Genomic DNA, 22,391 nt, shown 5'->3' with positions numbered 1-22,391 from the left:
TTAGTTTGGTATCCTATCGCCTCTAATGTTACTTTTATGGCATGCCTTTTTAGATACACTTGTATAAATATATCGCTGTAAACTAAATATATATCAACAAAGTCTTTTTTATATGGCTTCAAGAGGTGCTCTTTGACTTCTCAATATAACCACACATATCTCGTCACTCGGACAGACAACAACGGAACACACCATGTATGTTCAAAATGCTGTTACGGTGACCTTTGTAACGCCGCCGGGTGTGGTACAGATGGTAGGTCGTTATTTCGTATAGATAATTTACATTGTATAGACCTGTCAAAAGACGACGCATATATATGTATTATATGACGTGAGCGCGTGGATGGGTATTTTCCAACTGAATAAATTCAAACTACATAGGAAATTTAGTTACAATGAGACCTCGGTCCGACTGTAACTTACGTTGATGTAATCACAATTATCTGACCATAATATACCTATATCCCGGGACTTCACTAATGCAATACTAAATGCATTCTAAGATGTTTTATTGCACTCATTAATCTAACAGGGTTGTTGAATTATTTCTCCTTTAATATCAATTACTCACAATATTTCATACTTTTTCAAACAGCTGCTCATTCCACGTGTGACGTCAAAGACACCAAAGTTACTCAAAATCGCACAATGGAAGGCGATGCTAAAATATCAAATAAATCGAATTTCCTTAAACAAAGTGAAAAGTTTGAGGCTCACCACTTTTAAACGAATACTTATTACGCTATGATGTTCTTCGGTGTGTTATTAAATCGTTACTATTTGTTAAGGATTTCCAAAACAGAGGGGACCGGTATGTTTCAATTGTCCACAATCACGTGATCCTGCCGATTGTGCCGTCATATCAGTTTGTCATCAGGGACAGGTATCGATATTACATTTTGCAGTATTTACAAAGTATAGTTTTAATTAAAATTTGTGGAAGTTTTATCAACGGAAAGTATATTTATACAATGCAATTTAAAGGATATCGGCAATTATGTTGCCGGGTATGTTCATCTTTATACAAATAATTATTTACATTATAAACATCAGCGAAAAAGGACCATAGACTCGCATAAAACACCAGAAAGGTAACTTATTTTATAGGTTTTCCGTTTAGAAAGAACTCAGTTTTAACATTTGTACTTTTAAAGGTTTGTCATGTTGAAGAAATTTACGAGTTCGGCGATGTATTCTACAAAACCAGCTGTGTACAGAATACTGTGAGTACTGTTTTGTTCTCGGACCCGTTGTTATAGGCTGCAAGAAGGTAACATAAGATTCACAGCAGAGTTTCAGTTTTATTGTTCATTGAATTGGTTTTTCTCACACGTTTATTTGGTATTGTTTTACGGCTCATTGACAATTTATGTTCGGTTTGGTTTTATTTTGTTTAACGTCCTATCAACAGCTAAGGTCATTTAAGAGCATGCCTCCTTGTGTGATGTGTAGGCGTGCATGTGTGAATGTGTACCGGAGGCAGGGTATGTTAGTGTACTCATTTAGCACCAAATATCACTGTCAAAATAGACGTTCAAAAAGTATAATGACAATCAATATGTCAAAAGATGTCAAAGATGAAAACAAACGAAGGGAATTGCGTGTTCGTTCGCCATGTGTACGTTCCCGTACTGGTAATTTATAGCTCATTCAACAATCGATGCAAGAGGACTATTTGCTTATGAAGACTTTTCCTGACATTGATGGCAATAAGTGAAAAGTCAATTTTCCCGTGATTAGTAAAGAATTTCTGAACTATCAGTATGACACATTTATATACAGAACAATGCTAGTGATAAGGCTAGTTGGTTATCGTGCGGAAGTTCCAAATTCCTTAGCTTATCTTTCCAATCAGGACATTACCAGTTCACAGGAACCAAACAACTGTTTACTGATCTCGTGAAACCAAGGGCCCTATCATGTTGTTTAAATTGCATTATGTCGACCCTTTAATTCATGGAAACCCAACGAAAGGAGGTGGGGGTTTAAAAATAAAAAAACTAATTATCACAATTGCATAGATATTAACCATTCGTAAAGTGGTTGGGCAGTGCTGGAAATGTTGAATGCTTGTTGTGATCGCAAAACGGCAGCACCGGTTGATGTTGTCTATACAGGGAGTTGAGATAGATTTTGACTAGTTGCAAAGGCCCTATAACCATGGATAACAATTTATGAACCGCTTTAAGACAACCTACGAATTAGGTTGTGATAAAGCGCAGTATACAAGAACCTCAAATTATTATTTTATTTTACCATATTGACATGCATTGTGAATATAGTGCAATACATTTTGACTTAGAGATAATATATAGCCATTGCTACTCAGGCGATCTTTAAGGCCCATTGTCCCATCGTAAACAATTTGTTTTCCGGTTTTTCACATGCAATCATATAAGTGATTAACAATCGGGTTATGCCATTCCCAACTAAATGAATTAGAATATGACAGGGTTATATCGTGATGTTACATGTAATGGTAAATATCATAATAATAAAACATGTTGCCAGTAAACCTTTAGGTAAGTATCTAGGTCTTTGCTAATTGCAGTGAACTTTTAACAGTTTGCCTAAAATGACCTATTTGTGTGTGTTACAATGAGAGCGAAGTGGAGGTGGGTCGGTAATATTCAGTATTTTCAGCTTTGTTTTTGTTTATTCGTGGCTGGTAGACATTGCATAACCTTATAAGGTTTACATACACCAGTTAGTCATTGAGTTCATAACGGCCTATCAACCCAGATTTGGTCTTTAAGGCCAACAAACGGTGGATAAAACACGCCAAAGGAAATGTCATCAAACAAACAAAAATATAAGGCAATTGTCACTTGAAAAGCAAAAGTGGGTATCTATTGTTAGTTCTATTCTTTATAGATGTTACCGTTTCGAACAGAGATTTGAGATTAGAAATTGGTTATCATATATACCTCAAAGAGAATAATATGACTTTATTTTATATTGGATAATTAATATAAAGAGATGCAACAAAAAAGCGAAATTGATTTGATGATATTTATATTTGATATAATATTTGTGAAGATTTCTTTTATTGATTTAATAAATATCTTACAAATTGGTGGATCCTGTATATACTTGTATGAAAATCTGTGTGTAACAGGCGTGTTTTCTTGCTCCTTATGAATCTGATTATAATTGTAATCCTTAATATGTATGTACATTTGAATGTATACGTTATAAACTGTTTAATTTAGGATCAGCAATTTGTTTCTCCTCTTGTATTTAACCCGGCGGATATTGGCAAGCGGTCTACTACACAGGGAAACTGCTTCTCCTGAGTTATTGCTTAATAACTTTTTTAAAATAATATCGTTTATCTACTCATCCAGCTGAACGATGCACACTTGACATTATAATGACCGCATACAAGCAGCCTCAGTGTCATACAGTGTTGACTTTCCACCTATCTTTTTAACACGTCTCAAGAGAAAGCTTCCACTTTTCTGTATACAAGGGTATCATACGTTAGGTTTTAATATTTAATCTATCCTTAACGATATCAGCCATGTTTTTATTACCAGGCCATACTTTCATGTTACATTAGCACACGTACCAAAAGTTCCAATTTATGTATTTGTTCAGAATATGCTCACTAGACTTAAATGCAAGCACACAGGTTCAATAATATTTAAACTTAAGAAAATCATGAAATGTATATTTTAGTTGACTTTAGCCGGTTTCTTGATAACTGAGATTGTGAACGATCATCGAACGAATGTTTAATATGTAATGTCACTGAAGTCAATCCACGTCAAGCAAAGGGACTTCGTTCTTTCTTTGATTTACGCCACGTCGTCAATTTGCTATTTAGAGCAAAACCACACTTAAAGTCGATGTTCAGAAAAAGGAAATTCTATCTACTCAGGAATGTATCAAACGTTGCGTTGTTAAACCCAAATATAAATATAATATTTTCCAGGCAATGTTACTACAACGGCTGTGCCATCAACGACGCCGTTTTCATCACTGGCGACAAACGACAACGGTAAGAACAGTAAAAGAAAATGAAATAATCTCGCTTTGGTAAAACTCTATGCATCAATTAATTAAGAATAGGATATTTTGCAATGGAATTTCTATATCGTCACTCTTGTATTTTCCAGTACTTTTGAGCTAAAAATTGACCGAAATAAAGCTACAGGCAAAATATCAGTATTTGTGACAATAAGTCATTCAAAAGAATTAAACACATTTAACCGCTGTGCATTTGAAAGTCCAACACGTTCATTACGTTGAACGTTATAGCCATCATCTTAGCATGCAGCTTGCCAAGTACCACCACCCTATACCTTTTATTTATACACATGTAAACAAATAAGACCATGAATGTGGGTCAAGGTCATTCAAATGAAAAAAAAATGATAGCCCTTCATCGAAGTACGCTACTGGTTAATTATCAACAGTTTCGACTTTTTGATTATGCAAAAGAAGTTGTTTATAGATTGTAAACATATTTGAACCTCATCCATGTGACCTTGAATACAGGTGAAGGTCATTCATTTTAACTAATTTGGTAGCCCTTTATCCTAGCATGCTACTGACCAAATATCCTCATTCTGGGCAATATTACGCAAGGAATGATCGTCCAATTTTTTATTGTTCGCACTTCGTCACACATCGTTCACACACCGTGAACACATCGTGCGCACACCGCAAATCGTGTAACGTTGTGCGATCCCACAACTGTAAAATATTGACGCCGGACGACGGACAGATGGACGCCGCACCACGGCATAGGCTCATTTGGCCCTTCGGACCAGGTGAGCTAAAAAAACTGGAATGATTGTATGAAATAAGGTATACTGAATATATTTCATTTCTTTTAATTTAGTTTATGTTCAATTTAATTGGTGTTACATAGTATTGGAGAGACCGTTTAATCAAGAATGTGTCTGGCCCCTAGGTAACAGAACATGTACACGTAAATATCATTTTGATTAATTGACCAGAGTTTTCCCTGACATGTGCCTGACACCGAAAGCTGATATGTGAAACTTGATGACCATAATGAAATATACCTCGACTCTATGTATTTGTTAATTGTATTCGTCTGAAAAGAATATTAACATCACAAATATTTAAGAAGTCGGCTGATTTTTTTCATCATATATGTCCTCCGTGTACTTTAAAGTAAAGCAAGGTCTATATATTTGTATCTTTTTAGAGAAACAAACAAACAAACAAAATCTTTTTAGAGTAGAGCAGGTTTTTTTTACATATTTGATCCCTTCGACCTTGAAAGTAGCTATAGGTCCTTATCTTTGTAAGGCTTCAACCCATGAAGCCATCAACCATGGTTCTAAGCCCCTCGGTTCTCTTTCGGAAGACGCCCTTTAGATGATCATTGCAAAATTTGTCAGCATCTATCCCAAGAGGCTACCGACTAAACATCATGGCCCTTAGCCTTTTGGTTTGTTTTATATCATTGAAGTAATTGAGACATATGACCCTTGTGACCTCGAAGTTTATTAGGCCCCATCAAAGGAGGCTTCCGGTTCTAGGCCTATCGGTTTTTCAGATGTCATTTGAATTTGTTTACCTTGATAGTAGGTTAATGTAACATATCTAATGGGATCCGCCTGCCTTATATCATTAGCTTAGGGTTATTGTTTATTACTTTAATAATTCATATTGATCAATTTTTTAAGACTCAAACCCAGGACACCAGCCAAACATCATGGTTTTTTGGCCTTTTTATATCTCTTTTGAAGGTTTTCAAAGTTTCTGACCTTTTTGATCTTGGTGAACTTGAAAGTAAGTCAAGGTAATATGTGCTTCATATATTTGTTTGGCTCTATCCAAGGCATCTAGCAACCAATTATCATGATTCAAGGTCTTTCAGTTATGTAGTAGTTGTTTGAAGGAAAAGTTTACGACGGACAGACAAACGACGATGTGTTGTCATGGCGTAAACTCACAAAATGCCGTTTTAATATTTAGCAAATGGAAACATTATGCAGTAAAACTGATAAAATATCAAAACATATACATCTATGCAGATTCATTATATTATTTTCCCCCAAGAATTAGAGTGCAATTTCAAAGGAATGTTCAAGATGGCGGTCATTTTTGATACCTGATCGGTCCGAAATATAACATTGCTATGGCAGAAACGTACTTAAATGTTTGAAGTAAGACGATAATTCTTAAAGTTGCTAAAAGACAATTTATTTATTTATGGTATATACATTAGACAAAACATTCCACAATAGTAAAATAAAGTGACAAACAATAGTAAATAAATCCAGGTTCTAAAGATCAAGCAGACAAAAGTTAGAGTTGTCAATAGGTTAAAATTTCGTGAGTGTCGTCTTGCAAGTTTAAATCCATATCCCTGACAGAAGTACAAACATACTGTTTTATACCAATTCACCAGGAAGGGGTCGGGATGGGACTACGCAGCACTCCAAGCACATTGTTAACATTTTTCAAAATATCAACAAAGGTACAGCAAAAGCGGGACATAAATACCCGTCATACATTAAATGTTGTCTAAGTCTAAATTATAGTCCTGTCCAAGCTATCATTGCAATGAACTTTCCTTTACAGTTTGAACTTACTCTGTTAAAAAATTTTGGCAATTGAATAAAGAGCAATAACTTCATACATTACAATCCGATAGATGCTTTTATCGAACTTGTCCGAGCTATCATATGAACTTCTCGAGATATCAACTGGACACCGTTTGCATTCGACGGGCGTATACAACCTAGGGGTTCGGTTCTGACTCTAAACCTTTGTCCAACTTGTCATCTGTGAGGAAATTACTCAAATTAAAACTTATTTGCTGCCAATTTGGCACCGAAAGAAAACCCAAACATTCAATGGTACAAGTTGTATGAACGGTCGATGCAATCGGTACAATATTTAGTCCGCGTATAATAATTATACAATAGTACTTTGTCCGCGTTATAATAATATTAAACCAATAAACCAATTCAGATATACAGCATACCTCTGACTAACATGGTGACACGTAGTCGTATAAAAACAGAGTAATAACAAGGTAAAAAGCATGCTAGTAGAAAAAGTAGGATTATGCAGCAAAACTATATACATTGAAACTACAAAAATAATCAGAAAGCAGCTTGATGATAGCACATGCATGTTAAACGAAGATATAACTGACCCTTCGACAATAAGAAGATTTTAATCTGTATAAACGGTCCTCAGCATAAATATGCATCGTAAATAACACACAGACAGCGTATACATGCTATTACACCACTAAGCTGGTATACAATCCAGGGTAAGTATGTATTATTATGACACTTGACCTACTTGTCCATCAAACAAACAATATGTACATTGTAACTTAACATTTTCAATATAGTTAACACAGACTAAATACTGACTTTATTAAAAACCAATGTCTTGTCTTATTATTGATAGCCAAATGGATATAACTGCACTACAAAATAAAGAAAAATCTATGTTAACTTGTATTTGTGTGTCGGGGGAGGGGGTGTCACAACCTCCATTTATGCAAAAATAGGTCCCCTTTGCCTAAATATGCTCTAGAACAAATTTGGTCTAAAACCCGCCATTGGTATAGTAGAAACATGTTTTGTAAGATTCACAAACAAGAGGCCCATGGGCTGTAACGGTCACCCGAGTCCTACAGTATTAATTTTTGCTGTTAGAATATGAAGTGGAAATAATGATGTCAATCATCCCTTACAAAATTTGAGTAAAAATAGGTAAGTATCACTTTAGGTTAAGTTTGTAAGGACCATGAGTCGACCATTCCTACCAAGTTTCAGTTAAATGGGCCCAGTATAACTTGACTTTAAGTTTGATATAGTGTTTCAAAATGACGGCCGTGGCGGCCATATTTGATTTCTGATCGACCCAAGAAATACCAGTGCAATGCTCATTTGTTAGCTTTGATTTATTTTATTTCACCTTATATACCTCCTCCATCAAGAGCCAGAGTCAAAGTCAGAGATCCACTTTGTCTTTGACCTTTGGACCCAAATGACCTTGACCATTAACCCAGTGACCCTGATCTTTGGTCAGTTGACTCATTTTTTAATTCCGACCAACTTTGCTTCATAATATCATAACAAAATATTCATCAGTGAAAAATACAAACCTTGACCCTTTGGACCCCGTAACCTGGACCTAAGGTCAGTTGACTCTGTGTTAAGTTCTGAACAAGTTTGCTACATAATAACATAAAAAAAGGTTCATAAGTAAAAAAATACAATAATTGACCTTGACATTGACCACATGACCTTGACCTTAAGTCAGTTGACTCATTTTCAAATTCCGACCAACTTTGCTACATAATGTCATAACAAAATGTTCATCAGTGAAAAGATACAAAATTTGACCTTTGACCTTTGACCAAGTGACCTTGCCCTTTGGTCAAATGACTCTTTGTTTAATTCCCACAAACATTGCTTCAAAGTGTCATAATGAAATGTTCACCAGCAAAAAATACTAATTTTTACCTTGACCTTTGACCGAGTCCCTTAAGTCAGTTGACCCTTTGTTAAATTCCGACCAACTTTGGTTCATAAAGTCATAACAAAATGTTCATCTGGGAAAAGATACAAAATTTGACCGTGACCTTTGACCTTGGGTCAATTAACTCCTTTTTTAATTCTGACCAATTTTGCTGCATAATGTCATAACAAAATGTTCATCAGGGAAAAGATACAAAATGTAACCTTCACCTTTGACCCAGTGACCTTGAACTTCGGTCAATTGACTCCTTGTTTAATTCTGATCAACTTTGTTTCATCATGCTGGTGGGTTTTTTAGTCCCCGAAGTTTGCTGTACCCTTGAAGTCTTCAGGTATCTTTTTTCTATTCAAATTGCCGTTCGTCCGTGGTCCGTCCGTCCTTAAACAATTCTTGTTATTGCTATTTCTGAGGGAATCTTTCTCAAATTCGTTATTAAGGTTTTCCTTGGTCAAATTGTGCATATTATGTTTTGAGACTGATCAGCCAAACAAAATGGCCGACAGACAGCCATCTCGGATGTTCATAGTGAAGGTTTGTTATCGCTATTTCTTAAGATCTAGAGGGATCTGTCTCAAGTTAAGGTAGGTTCCATTTGGTCTAAAATTGTGCATGTAAACGTTTGAGACTACATAATTGAATAAAAGAAATGGCCGACAGGCAGCCATCTAGGATTTTGAGAGTGAATGTTGTTATTCTATTGCTCAGGAAGTAAATGAGGGAACTTTCTTAAGTTTGATATGTAGGTTACCCTTGATTTCTTGTTGTGCATGTTTTATTTTGAGATGGTTCTGTTTAACATAAATGCCGAGAGATGGCCATCTTGCATTTTGACAGTGAATGTTAGTTATCGCTTTTTCTCGGGATTTTTCTTAAATTTCATATGTAGGTTCCTGTCATTTCTTATTCAACATGATTAACTTTGAGGTGGTTCGGATAAAAACAATGGCATATATGGTTATCTTGGATATTTGACAGTGTTTGTTCGTTTTCGCTATTTCTCAGGAAATAATTGAAAGATTTTTCTCAAAGGAGGGGTGTGAATTTGGGCCTTTTGGTGGCTATCACCGATACGTTTATGTTTTGTATATACATACCTTAGGGTTATGCTATCATGATATGAAACAAAATTAAGGTCAGCTCGGAGACCATTCCGAGATATGAGAGGGTAAAGTGGGGGACCAAAATCATAAATGGTCTCGTTTTGACAAAATTACATATTATATTTTGAAAGTTTCTTCATAACTTTGATATAATGTGTAACATGTTGTATTTATAATATCTTAATAAAATCTCAATAAATGGGAGTCAAAAGAATAGAGAGGAGGGGGATTTTCTTCATATTTTTTTAACACTTATAGTTATATGTTACTATATTTATTGGTACAAAAGCCACAAAACTGTTATCTTTTATTAAGACATGCATTCGGAATAAAACAAAATGTCTATAAACACTTACTTTTTGATATATCTGAATGTTGGATGCATCTCTAAATACAGATAACAGTTCAGTTGTTGTGACTTTGTGCTAAAAACACTGTCATTATGAATAAAAGTGTTAAAATAAGGAGATAAAGATAAAAAATCCCCCACCACTTCTAAACAATTAAGTTCATGTAATAAGAAAGTTTTGTAAAATTATCTGTCACAATTTCTGATATATGGTCTGGAAATAACAAATCTTGCATTTCTTGGGTTTTAAAATAAAAATTTGAGGTTCCTATTTACCGCTTTATCACCTGCCATTTAGGCGCTCACAGCTAGCATTTAACAACTCTAGCACTGCCCAGCCACTTACTCATTTACAGCTGAGTAAACTAAAACAAGTGGAGTAAAGTATCTTGTTCAAAGATACAACACAGTGCCGTGACGTAACTTGAACCCGCAACCCTTCGGTCACGAGCCCGGCTTCTTACCACTAGACTATCGTCCCTCCAACTTTGTGTATATATGATTGACAGATGGGAAGTATTCCTTTAACGAATGCATGTGCTTGCATGGGTAGGTCTGATGTTTATACCGTAGTATTTTGTATATAAACCAAATGTAAGATATAGAAAAAAGTATCTTAATTTCAGTCCGTTTCTCGTTCTTCCTAATTAACTGTCCAAATCAATCAAAACAAAACAAAATCGATAAATATTTTTCCGAAATAATATCATAGTCAGTATGTAATGAAAAAGGTTTCCTTTTACCTCCAGAGTTTGTTTTTTCAATCCCTTTCATATTCTATTATGATATTTGGGACTTTATCGAGTCCATCTTTCAAGCTTCGAGTCAGTGTTGGTTTTCTAGAAAGTCCGACTGGAATGGAGCCTCCTCCCACATCGACCTCTTTTGATACTATGGATAGCAGCTTCACCTCCCTGTTATGTATGTCGTTTGGATCATAGAAGAACACGATAGCTCCACTGTCGCCCTCTTCTGCGAAGACGATGTCGTTCACGTTTACAATGATGATTCCAATTTCGTCACACACGCGAGCCTCCCCGCAGTATACAACGCCCTTAGTCCATTGAGTTGCAGCTCCTATTTTATGCACAGGCCAGTTCCTGATTTGATCCCCCTGATATACGGACGCCTTGCACACTTCGTCCTTTTCATTACGAAATTTAAATGTGCAACGAGGTTCCATGCTATCGTTAATGTTAATGACCGCAATGTCGAATTCAGTCGAATTGTGACTTTGTACACACCGCCCGAATTCCTCCGAAGTGCCGTTGTTTTCTATTTGGACGATTTGATCTTTCTCTACACAATGCCCAGCGGTTATTGCTACCAACGAATTGCCAGGGTCTTTGCCGAAACAGCCTAGGGTTCCCCAGTGATTTTTCTCTGTGTTGGTAAGTTTAGAACCTTGAGCAGTAAGATCAGCCGTTGTTATTTTGTTAACCCATACCAATTTAGGTTTCTCTTTCAGCAGTTTCCGAAAACTTTTTTCGATACTATCTGCAATGCGTGTCTTGTCAGCTTTTCGTTTTGGTTCGGCAACAAGAACTAAGAATTCGTCAATAGTGTTGCAGAAACCCCGGATACCACAATCCTCCACACTAAACAAAAAGCTAAATTACAGCATAACAATACAATCGCGCCAAATGATGCTTCAACATTACCATAATCATATTGAATTCTGAACAGCCAATCAACTCTTAAGAGGTCGTTTTGAACTGACCAACAGTATAAAGGTAGGCATGACTTGTAGAGATACTGAATGTTTTGACGAGATTTGAGATCCTTTATATTATTAGAAAAGAAATCTGTTGTTTGCTGAAGGTTTATACAATCTAGTAACAAGTGTTTTACTGTTAATGATTCGCGATATACCATTCATTGAGGCTGGTCTACGTTTTTCATTAAATAAGAACAGGTTATTTATGAATGACCAATCCGGTGGCGGGCAAGGACAACCACGTCTCGGCGGATTCCTCTATATCTTGAATACCATTCACCGATTTTCGGTTTGACACAGTGTAAGTTGTTGTCTACGCATTCATTCCAATATTTTTACCACTCTGACCTAAAGCTCCAGTAAACAAGATTTCCCAGAGGGATCGTATTGCCCACCATCGTACAATCTTTATTAGTTCTATGTCAGTTTGATCTTTTCTCTTCATTTCTCTTATCTGGTCGATCAGTTTGCCTGTCCGCCTTTTTAATCAGTCTTTTGATCAATTTCAAAAGAAAACATGCACAACTAAGGATCACGGAGAACCTACATATCAAATTTCTTTATTAGTTCTACGTCAGTTTGATCTTTTCTCTAAATTTCGCTTATCTGGTCGATCAGTTTGCCTGTCCGCCTTTTAAATCAGTCTTTTGATCAATTTCAAAAGAAAACATGCACAACTAAGGACCACGGAGAACCTACATATCAAATTTGAGAAAGATTCCTTCAGTGCTTTTGGGAAATAGTGACAACAAACTTTAACTGTAACAAGATGGCTGCCTGTCAGCATCTTTGTTTTCATAATCAGTCCAAAACTTTGATGTTCATAATTAAAACAAGGAGGAACGCTTATGTGAAATTTGCGAAAGATCCCTCCAGTTCTTTTTGAGCAATACCACTAAAAAAGCTTTATTACTCCCAACTACCTTTTATTTCCTTATACACTTTTTGCTTGAATAATGAGTGTTTGCCCAGGTGAGAACGGTAATGGGTTCTGGTCCCAGGCCGGGACATACCAAAGTCCTTAAAAATGGTCGTTCTTGTTCCCTTTTTAACGTTCAGCGTGTAGGGAAATGGGAAAAACTGGTTTACCCGTTGTCAGTATAATGTGAACGCGCGGAATGCTATGCTGGGTGCCTTCGGCATGGTATTCAGTGACATAGAAAGTCGGCATCAGATCCGCGCTATCACAAGGAGACAAACACGAACATATCGCAGCCTCCCAAAACGCACACGCATACATCTTGCACACATGGGAGGCCGTCCTTAAATTTCCATAGCTGTTGATAGGACGTTAAACAATATTAAACCAAACCATACCGCGCAAGCACACCAACATTACCTGTCTCTTGTATATACACACACGCAATCACGCATACACTACACACATTGAGGCACGTCCTTAAATGACCTGAGCTGTTAATAGGACGTTTAACAAAATTAAACCAAACCAATCCTAAATTCATTATGCCCACCTGCCGGCCATCTTAGTTTTCCAATTATCCCCAAAATTCGGAACTATGAATCAAAGGGAACCTTCATGTGAAATTTGAGAAAGACCCTTACTGAACATTCTGAGAAATAGCGGTAACAAACTTGAACTCGTTGATTTAAGATGACTGCCTGTCAGCCATCTTGGTTTTGTTATCGGTCCTAACAAGAGATCCCAGAGGGATCTGGGCGCCCACTATCGTACTATCTTTAAGTAAGTCCTTTGTCAGTTCGAAATTTTCTCTCTTTTTTTCTCTCTTTTTTTCTCACTAATCTGTAGGATCGAGTCATATTAACAATAAATGAAACTTTTGTTTGAAACTTTATACTGCTGTGTATAAAAGACAACCTTCAAAAATAGTTTGTCGTTTTACATATTAACTTGTACACTACTATCACAATATGTGAAAGATCTGTCCTTAGAAATAGTGATAATATTCCTAAAATGTCAAAATCCAAGATGACCGCCAGCAACTATCGTGTTTTTTAAAACAGTCTCAAAATAATACATACATGATTATGAACCAAGGGGAACATTCACATGGGATTTATAGCGATAAAAAAAATATTGAAAATATAAGATGGCTGCCTGACGGCCATATTGTTTTTAAGATCGAGTCTCAATATGAAATTTGAGAAATATCCCTTAATTGTTTTCCGACATATAGCAATAACAATCCTATACTGTCAAACTAAAGATGACTGCGTGTCGGCCATTTTGTTTACCCGATCAGTCTCAAAATTAAACATGCACAAATACGGTTTGGTTTGGTTAAGTATTGTTTAACGTCCTATCAACAGCTATTGTCATTTAAGAACGGCCTCCCCTGTGTGCAAGATGCATGTATGTGCTCGTGTTTGTCTCCTTGTGATAGTGCGGTAGTGATTCCGACTTTATAGTGCTACCTATAGTGCATGACACCCCATCCGATCACATTATACTGACAACGGGCGATCCAGTCGTCCACCTCCTAAATTGCTGAGCGTTCAGCAGGAGTAGAAACTACCATTTTGACAGACTCTGGTATGTCTCAGCCAGGAGACAGAACACACAGCCTTCATCACAGGAACGCTCAAATAAAGACCAAAAGTGAGGCATTGTCAAAGGAGACATTATAGTACCGACACGACAGTTCTTGTAAAACAGTCAAAAGAGTCTCGACTTATCAGACGGTAGGGTTGTCATTTTGATTATCAGATCGGCACGAAAAGTAAAAACAATTGTCATAGGAAATAGGAAAGTTTTTCAAATTTTAAGTAAATTGATTTAGGTTTTCTCGAGAAGTTGAAAATGTCTCGACAAAATCAGAAGCCATGACGACCATCTTGCATTATACCTCATACTTGATGTTATAGTAAATAAATATGGCATAGATGAAAAAGGATATTATTAACAAAGATTCATCCTTAGTATTGTCACTTTAAATATATATGAATTTAGTCGTTCCGGGTAGCTTTGAGCCAATTTTCGAGCGGTTAAAATTTGCAATCACCACTTTAAAATTATATGAATCATTAGAAAAGTGTGTATATCATGAACCATGCTACTACTCAAAAAGATGACTGTGGCCATCAAGGTAACAGCAAACGTTTGAGACAAAATATTCACCATCAGACTTAACCGAAACTTTCGGTTTAGTTTGGTTTTATTTTGATTAACGTGCTATTAACAGCTAAGGTAATTTAAAGACGATTACGCGGATCTGATGCCGACTTTATAGTGCTATCACCCAGCACAGTATTCCGACCGGTCACATTACTGAACGTGAACACGTGAACCAGTTGTTGGCGTCCGTAATTAAGTTTGTTTGTTTTTGTATTGTTTAACGGCCCATCGACAATGCGAGTCATTTAGGGCCAAACAACACGTTAAAATAGACATTCACATTGATGAACATATTAAACTAAAACTAAACAGATTATATAATATGTTAAGGATTTAGAATTACATCGACAACAAACGAATTGGCTGCAAAATTAAGTATTGCCACATTTCTCATTTAGTCGGTAATCGGGTTTGTTTCTTTTGTATTGTTTTACGGCCCATCCACAATTCGAGTCATTTAGGGCCAAACATCGAAGCAAAGATAAACATTTACAAGACAAAGAATATATAAAAAAAAGAAACAAAGGGGGAAAATGTGTAAAATATGTCAACATATATCAATAACAAACGAATTAGTTATAAAAGATATCATATGTTATTATAGAGATTAATTGAATGTAAATAATCATATATTGATTGCACACAGAACTGTATTAAATAAACGTTTCATAGAGGGTACATTATAAAATCTGTCACGTATTTGTATGATACAGGGTACCATTTATATGCACAATTAAACAATCTTGTAAAGTCTTGATTTAAAACTCATTTACCTTTCGTTTTGAAGTGCCTCGGATACAAGCCCACAATCGGGGCTCTGTAATTCGATGTTATCGGTCCTGAAAGAGTGATATATTTTTAGTCTTTTGTTTAATGTCCTATATGCATAAAAGGTAAATTAGATTATACTCCGAACGTTAATTGTTAGGGAGGTTTCCTTTATATTCGACTCAATTTTATCAATGTCTTTGCATTGAGTATAGGGGCTCGTATTTTCAGAAGACAACTGTATAATGAATTCGATGTTTTATGTACAACGTAAACAAACTATCTACAAAGCACTCTGTCCCTGCAGGTAGGACGTAAGAATTGTGCCTGCTGTCCGCATTGAATGATCGTAAGAAGCGACTAAATTTGGGATCTTATTTTCTCTTCTTTCTAAGCGACTTCCTAATGTCTCCCTTGACAATGCCTCACCTGTGACCTTTAGTTGAGCGTTCGCCCCTGTGAGCAAGGCTTTGGGTTCTGTCCCCTGGCCGAGACATACCAAAGCCTGTAAAAATGGTAATTTTTACTCCTGCTTAACGCTGAGCAATTCTAACAAGGTCATTAAGTTGAACAAACGTTATAGCCCTTTATCTCAGCATGCAACTTGCAAAGTATTATCAATCTAAGCTATTTGTTTATTGAGATAAGGTCATTTAAGTGTTTTTACCCTTTTGAACAGATTCACATAACAAACCTAATACATTTTGTATCTCTTCATCTGAGCATGCTACTGGGACAAGTTTGGGTTTAATTTTGTTAAACGTCCTATTAACAGCTAAGGTCATTTAAGGACGTACCTCCGTGTGTGTAGTGTATGCAGGAGACACGGGTATGTTGGCGTGCTTGCCTTCTTGTAATAGCGCGGATCTGATGCCGACTTTATAGAGCTATCTCACTGAAATACCATGCTGAAGGTGTGAACCAGTTGTTGAACGTTAAGCAGGGAATAACAACTACCATTTTTAAGGACTTTAGTATGTCCCGGCCTGGGGACAGAACCCATTGCCTTCCTCGCATTGGCAAACGCTCAACATCAAGGCCAAAAGTGAGGTGTTGCCAAGTAAGGCGCTAGGAAAAATAGGAAAGATATAGATCCCAAATGTTGCAATGGGTGCAGCATATTGCTTTTAGGACACAAAACCAAATCCCCAATTATGCAGAGGGTTCAAGCATTAGTCGCCTCCTACGATACATTCAGCTGGTGTATTCTTTTCCCGAAAAGGTGGGGTGTACTGGGAAAATATCACCGCCCTATGCATTTGGTTATTGTCATGTAACCATTTTTCATGACAAGCAGTAGTTCATGACAACACAGTTTCTACTCCTGCTTAACGCTCAGCAAATTAGGAGTGGGACGACTGGTTCGCCCGTTGTCAGTAGAATGTGACCGGGTGGGGTGGGTGTCTTCGGCACTATGGTTCGGTGAGGTAGAATTATAAAGTTGCGCGCTATCACAAGGAGACAGACACGAACATATTGCAGCCTCCTAAAACACACAGGCATACACTTCACGCATGCATCTTGAGGAGGCCGTCCTTAAATGACCTTAGCTGTTAATAGGACTTTAAACAAAATAAAACCAAACCAAACATTTGACCCACATGATCTTCATAAGGACAAACATCATAGTATTTGTCTGAACATGTAACTGGCCACATATCATCCTAGGCCGCTTGGTTATTCAGAAGAAATTATTTAAAGAGATTTTTCGACATGTTATCTATGTGACCTTGAATATAGGTGAAGTTCAATAAAACCAACAAACTTGGTAATTCTTCATCTAAGCATGCCACTGGCCAGATATCAACATTCTTGGTCTTCTGCTTATTCAGAAGATGTCGTTTGAAAGACATATTTAACCCCTATAATCTTGAATATGGGCGAAAAAGTAAAAACTTGGTAGCTCTTGATCCCTGTATGCTACTGGCAAAATATTATCATCCTGGGTATTTTGGTTTCCGAAAAAGTTCACATACATATTTATTCAAACAACCCTGCGATCTTGAATACAAGTGAAAAGTATTCATTTGAACAAACTTAGTAGCCATTCATCAAAGCATGCTACTGCCCAAATATAATCAGCCTTGCACCTTAGGTTTTTCAGAAGTTGTTTAAAGGTTTTAACATTTTTGACACATGTGACTTTAAAAAAAAGTCAAGTAAAAAAACGTTTAAATTATTCAAACAACTTTCGAATGATCGAAATCAATAGGTTAATGACATTTGCCTACAAATATTGAAGAAAAGGCTATTAAGTTTAAGTTTTTCAATAAATAAATCGATTCGGTCCAGATTTAATGACATTATTTAGTTGGTATCGTTGGAAAATACGTGGGTTTAACATTTAATCTTTAAGCATAAGGGGCATTGATCGATATTTCTGCTAAGAGAAACAAAATTTGATAGAATAGACTTACGACTGTTTGATAGGTGTATCGTGGTCCGGTAGTTTTCTAGCAAGAAGAGAATAAATCTCCAGCCTGGTATAGCTCAACGTCTCTTGTTTGTGTTCCCTTTTCTTAGCAAGTTGGTCTTGGACATACTGTAAAGCTCGTTCAGCGTAAGCAAATATTTCGTTTTCAAAGGAAAACGTAAGGAATTTGCAAACCTTCGAGTTATTCTTCAAGTCTTCCTCAGGTTTATCCGCAAGAAAAAGCACCGCTGATTCTTCTGTGATCTGTTGATGGAAATCATGGGGAAAAGGTTAGTTGCAAGGTTCGAATGGGAAGGCAATGGACAAAGTTCTTTTAATTACTTCAAGATTTTTTCAAGCTATTTATGAAAATGTTTCCCAACAGATTTCTTAATAGATGATCGACATTAGTTTTTGTTTTATAGGATTAAACGTACTATAAACAGCTAAGGTCATTCAAGGATATGCCTTCATGTGTGCAATTTGCTTTACTCTTACCCTTTATCGTAGCTTTCTAATTGCAAAATACCAACACCCCAATGCCTCTTGTTTATTGACTTTGAATATGGGCAAAGGTAATTCATTTGAACAAAACTTTTTCAAGGATTTGGTAATGTTTTAGCTTGCGTGTGTGTGCGAGTGCAGGAGACAGGGCATGTTGGTGTATTTTATGTCCTCTGGTTGTTTCAGGGTTTTCAACGCATTTGCCCTTGCAACCTTGAATATGGATCAAGGTCATTCATTTGAATAAATTGATGGCTATTCATTCTAACATGTTACTGGCCAAACATCCTCTCTCCCTTGGCTTTTTTCTCTAATTTTGACCCTTGTGACCTTGAAATGAGAGAGTAGATAGAGTTGCCAAACAAGCTCTAAATCTACATCCAATAGATATTAAAAATACCCTATAGTGATTTTAAACCTTTAATTGTGAATTTTATTTGAACGAATTGGCAAAATAAATGGTTTGAAACGGTGAACAACAAATTATTCTTAGTTCAACCCAACGTAGGTTCATGTGCGGCAGATGGACCGGGCCGTAGAGAGGAAGTTGTCCTCTCGCGACTGCGCATAGGCCATACCTACATCACACACAGTTATAATTTACATAAAGAAGAGCAACCTTGTTGTCATGCATGTGTTTAGCCATTTGCAGTCAAATATTTTACGATTGAATGCGCTGATTTCAAACAAAAACGTGACAGATTCTATAATGTATAGTGTATGAACAGTTTATTTGATAGTGTCTGTTCAATCAATGTGATTGTTTTTACATCTAATCGAAATTCATTTCTAGTTAGATGTATCCATTTTTGTGATAGCCTATTTTAACGTGTTATTTTACCCTAAATGATCATAGGAAAACTTGAACATAGGTGAAGGTCATTCATTTGCACCAAGTTGATGGCCCTTCATTCTTGTATATGACTGGCCAATTATAATCACCCTAGCCTTTTTAATTATTCCTTAGAAGTTGATCCCTGTGACCTTGAATATGGGTCAAGATAATTCCTTTGCACAAACTTGACGGCCCCCTTCCCCATTCTTCTACTGACCAATTAGCATAACCCTAAGCCTTTTGATTATCAATAAAATGTCGTTTACAGCAAATTGTTTACGACGGACCACGGTATAAGCTCACTTGGTATTTGGGCGGTGGGAATGTTACGGGTGCGTGTGTATACGACACCCAAAAGATGAGACCATGTTCCCTGCATAAGACCTGTATAACTAATAATGACATATTCAGTATTTCTCCGTACAATCTGAACTGAAAGGTTTTAAACATATTTGACCCCTGTGACCTTGAATATTAGTCAAGGTCATTCATTCGAACAAACTTGGTAGCCCTTCATCACAGCATGCTACTGGCCAAATAGCATCATCCCAGGCCTTTTGGTTACTTAGAAGAAGTTGTTTAAAGGTTTTTAACATATTTGACCCTTGTGACCTTGAATATAAGTAAAGGTAATTCATTTGAACAAACTTGGTAGCCCTTCATTCTAGCATGTTACTGGCTAAATATCATTTGTCAGGGATGTCAGGGATGAATATTTCGCCTAAAGATGCCAAGTAAGGATGTATATGTATAAAAGTTGTTAATTTAACGGTTTCTGTGTTTGGACCAATATGCGTCCATTTGGCCATGATCTATTGCCAAACTGGGCTACAACCTCTTTTATAGAAAATGCTTTAGTCATCTTGGCCAAGTGATGCTCTAGGTAAATTTTGATTAAAATTCCCATATTTATAAAATGGAGAAAGATTATTAAAATTTACCTATATTTTCCTAGTGGGTCCTGTCCCTTAATTTAGTCTCTGTATCCAATTTATCAGGAACTCATTTTAAACGACTTTGTTTTTGTGTTTATCAACTATATACATAATAAATTATGACATATTCAGTATTTCTCCGTACAATCTTAACAGATGTAGTATTGCTTCCTGTTGGTGATAAAAGGTCAACAATCTGAACAGGTGTAGTATTGCTTCCTGTCGGTGATAAAAGGTCATCATATACATGTAATCTAATCTATTTAGTTAACGTATCATGCCAAAAAGTTTCGTGCATCTACAAGATGTTAAAAACAATTCTTCCTTTGTTTATATAAAAACATCACGTGAAACTGATCACATTCAATAAAGAAATAATACTGAAACCTATCCAACCTCAGTGATAGTGTATAATACAAAATAATATAAGTATTATATTTTGGTCATTGTATCCATAAACTCACGAAAGATAAGTATAAGATCTTGTGGATAATGCATAGTCAGAGGCTCGCCGGAATATTTATAAATAACAGTTATAGATGTTAAACATAAAATGTAACTGTATATTGGTACTACATTTAACCAAGACAATTTATATGAATAAATGATTTTATACCGATTTTGACAACCTATTAAAACAATCCATTCTCTCTATTTTCATAGTTCTCGGTATCAATGACAAGGTCTTGTGCTGCTTACATTACGGTGATACACATTCTGGCCTATGTTTTCTGTTGTGGCGTACAGGTTAAAACCATCTTAGAAGTACTTGACTTCACACATAAACTTTACATACTTCGTTGGGATTAATTAACATACCCACATTTAAACTAGTAACAACCACTATAGTAATGTAAAGTCGCTCGCTCCTCTCAATTATAGTAAGCACAAGATTTGAGTTCATTGGTGTTTATTACTTGTCCAGTAGATAAACCTAAAATACAATATATCAGTATTAAAATATATGAGTCGAACTAAGTATGAAACTAACTTATTAGATGATAGATATACAATAAATGCGAAACTATGTCTATCTACACTATTTAGTTATACTTTCGCTTTATAAGCTTCGACGTTATAATTAAGATATAGTATTATATTATATCGCACTGTGCTAATGTACATTTACACATTTCTACTAAAATGATAATGACTTACCAGAGGCCTGGAAAGGTCCGTCCTGCTCCGACGGCAGCACAGTGCAGAGTGAGGTGGGAATGTTACGGGTGCGTGTGTATACGACACCCAAAGATGAGACCATGTTCCCTGCATAAGACCTGTATAACTAATAATGACATATTCAGTATTTCTCCGTACAATCTGAACAGGTCAAGTATTGATGCAGTATAATGTGATCGGGTGCCGGGGCATCCTGCTGTTTGTCTTCGGCAGTATGTTTCAGTGAGGTAGCATACGACACCCAAAGATGAGACCATGTTCCCTGCATAAGACCTGTATAACTAATAATGACATATTCAGTATTTCTCCGTACAATCTGAACAGGTCAAGTATTGATGCAGTATAATGTGATCGGGTGTCGGGGCATCCTGCTGTTTGTCTTCGGCAGTATGTTTCAGTGAGGTGCACTATAAAGTCGGCATCAGTTCCGCGCTATCACAAGGAGACAAAGATGAACATATCGCAGCCTCCCAAAATACACACACATACACTACACGCATTGTTAATAGGACGTTAAACAAAATCAAACAAACAAAGTATTGATGCCTGTCGGTGATAAAAGGTCAGGTTTATCTATCCCACACTAAGTCGTATTAGGGTATAAACAACATGAAATTACACGAAGAAGCTAAGGAGACATACATTACACAATGACCTGATGATTCTATGATAATCGTGTACATATACATGTAAAGGGTGGTACTCTCTTTAGCCATATTTCGCAGAAATCAAAACGAAACTTTTTCACGGAATTACGTAATGTGTTTGGCGATTCCAGTGACAATGTAGTAATAGGTTTTGTTACGGTGTTGATCAACAATATAAAGCAATTAACGTGGTTGTGTCTGTGGTGTTACTATTTATAGCTGTATTCCGTAGAATGCAAAACGAAACATTAACCTCATATTAGGTTGTGCTTTTTATGTTATATACAATTCTGTAATAGCAGAAGAAAAACTAGAAAAAATAACTTATCAGCAGAATGAATATTTTTATACCATATACAT

The 22,391-nt window shown here is 36.3% G+C and overlaps 1 protein-coding gene and 1 long non-coding RNA gene across 2 annotated transcripts; one reads left to right on the top strand and one right to left on the bottom strand.

Annotated features, from left to right (window-relative positions):
- The first annotated feature begins 207 nt into the window (after positions 1-207).
- Positions 208-1,224, top strand: LOC110462135. Its single transcript, XR_002464237.1, has 3 exons — positions 208-253; positions 789-883; positions 1,155-1,224. It is a non-coding gene; the product is annotated as an uncharacterized LOC110462135 (long non-coding RNA).
- Positions 1,225-10,347: 9,123 nt separating this feature from the next.
- On the bottom strand, positions 10,348-21,477 carry LOC110462111. The gene is made up of 4 exons (XM_021515946.1): positions 21,364-21,477; positions 17,936-18,195; positions 15,524-15,589; positions 10,348-11,537 (listed from the first exon to the last, which is right to left on the bottom strand). The coding sequence occupies exons 1-4, from the start codon at positions 21,475-21,477 to the stop codon at positions 10,700-10,702; spliced, it is 1,278 nt and encodes a 425-aa protein (XP_021371621.1). The 3' UTR covers positions 10,348-10,699.
- Positions 21,478-22,391: the final 914 nt, after the last annotated feature.

Source organism: Mizuhopecten yessoensis, unplaced genomic scaffold (genome assembly GCF_002113885.1).
Source record: "Mizuhopecten yessoensis strain PY_sf001 unplaced genomic scaffold, ASM211388v2 scaffold10751, whole genome shotgun sequence".
NCBI lineage: Eukaryota > Metazoa > Mollusca > Bivalvia > Pectinida > Pectinidae > Mizuhopecten > Mizuhopecten yessoensis.
This window is presented reverse-complemented; position numbering and strand designations above follow the sequence as displayed.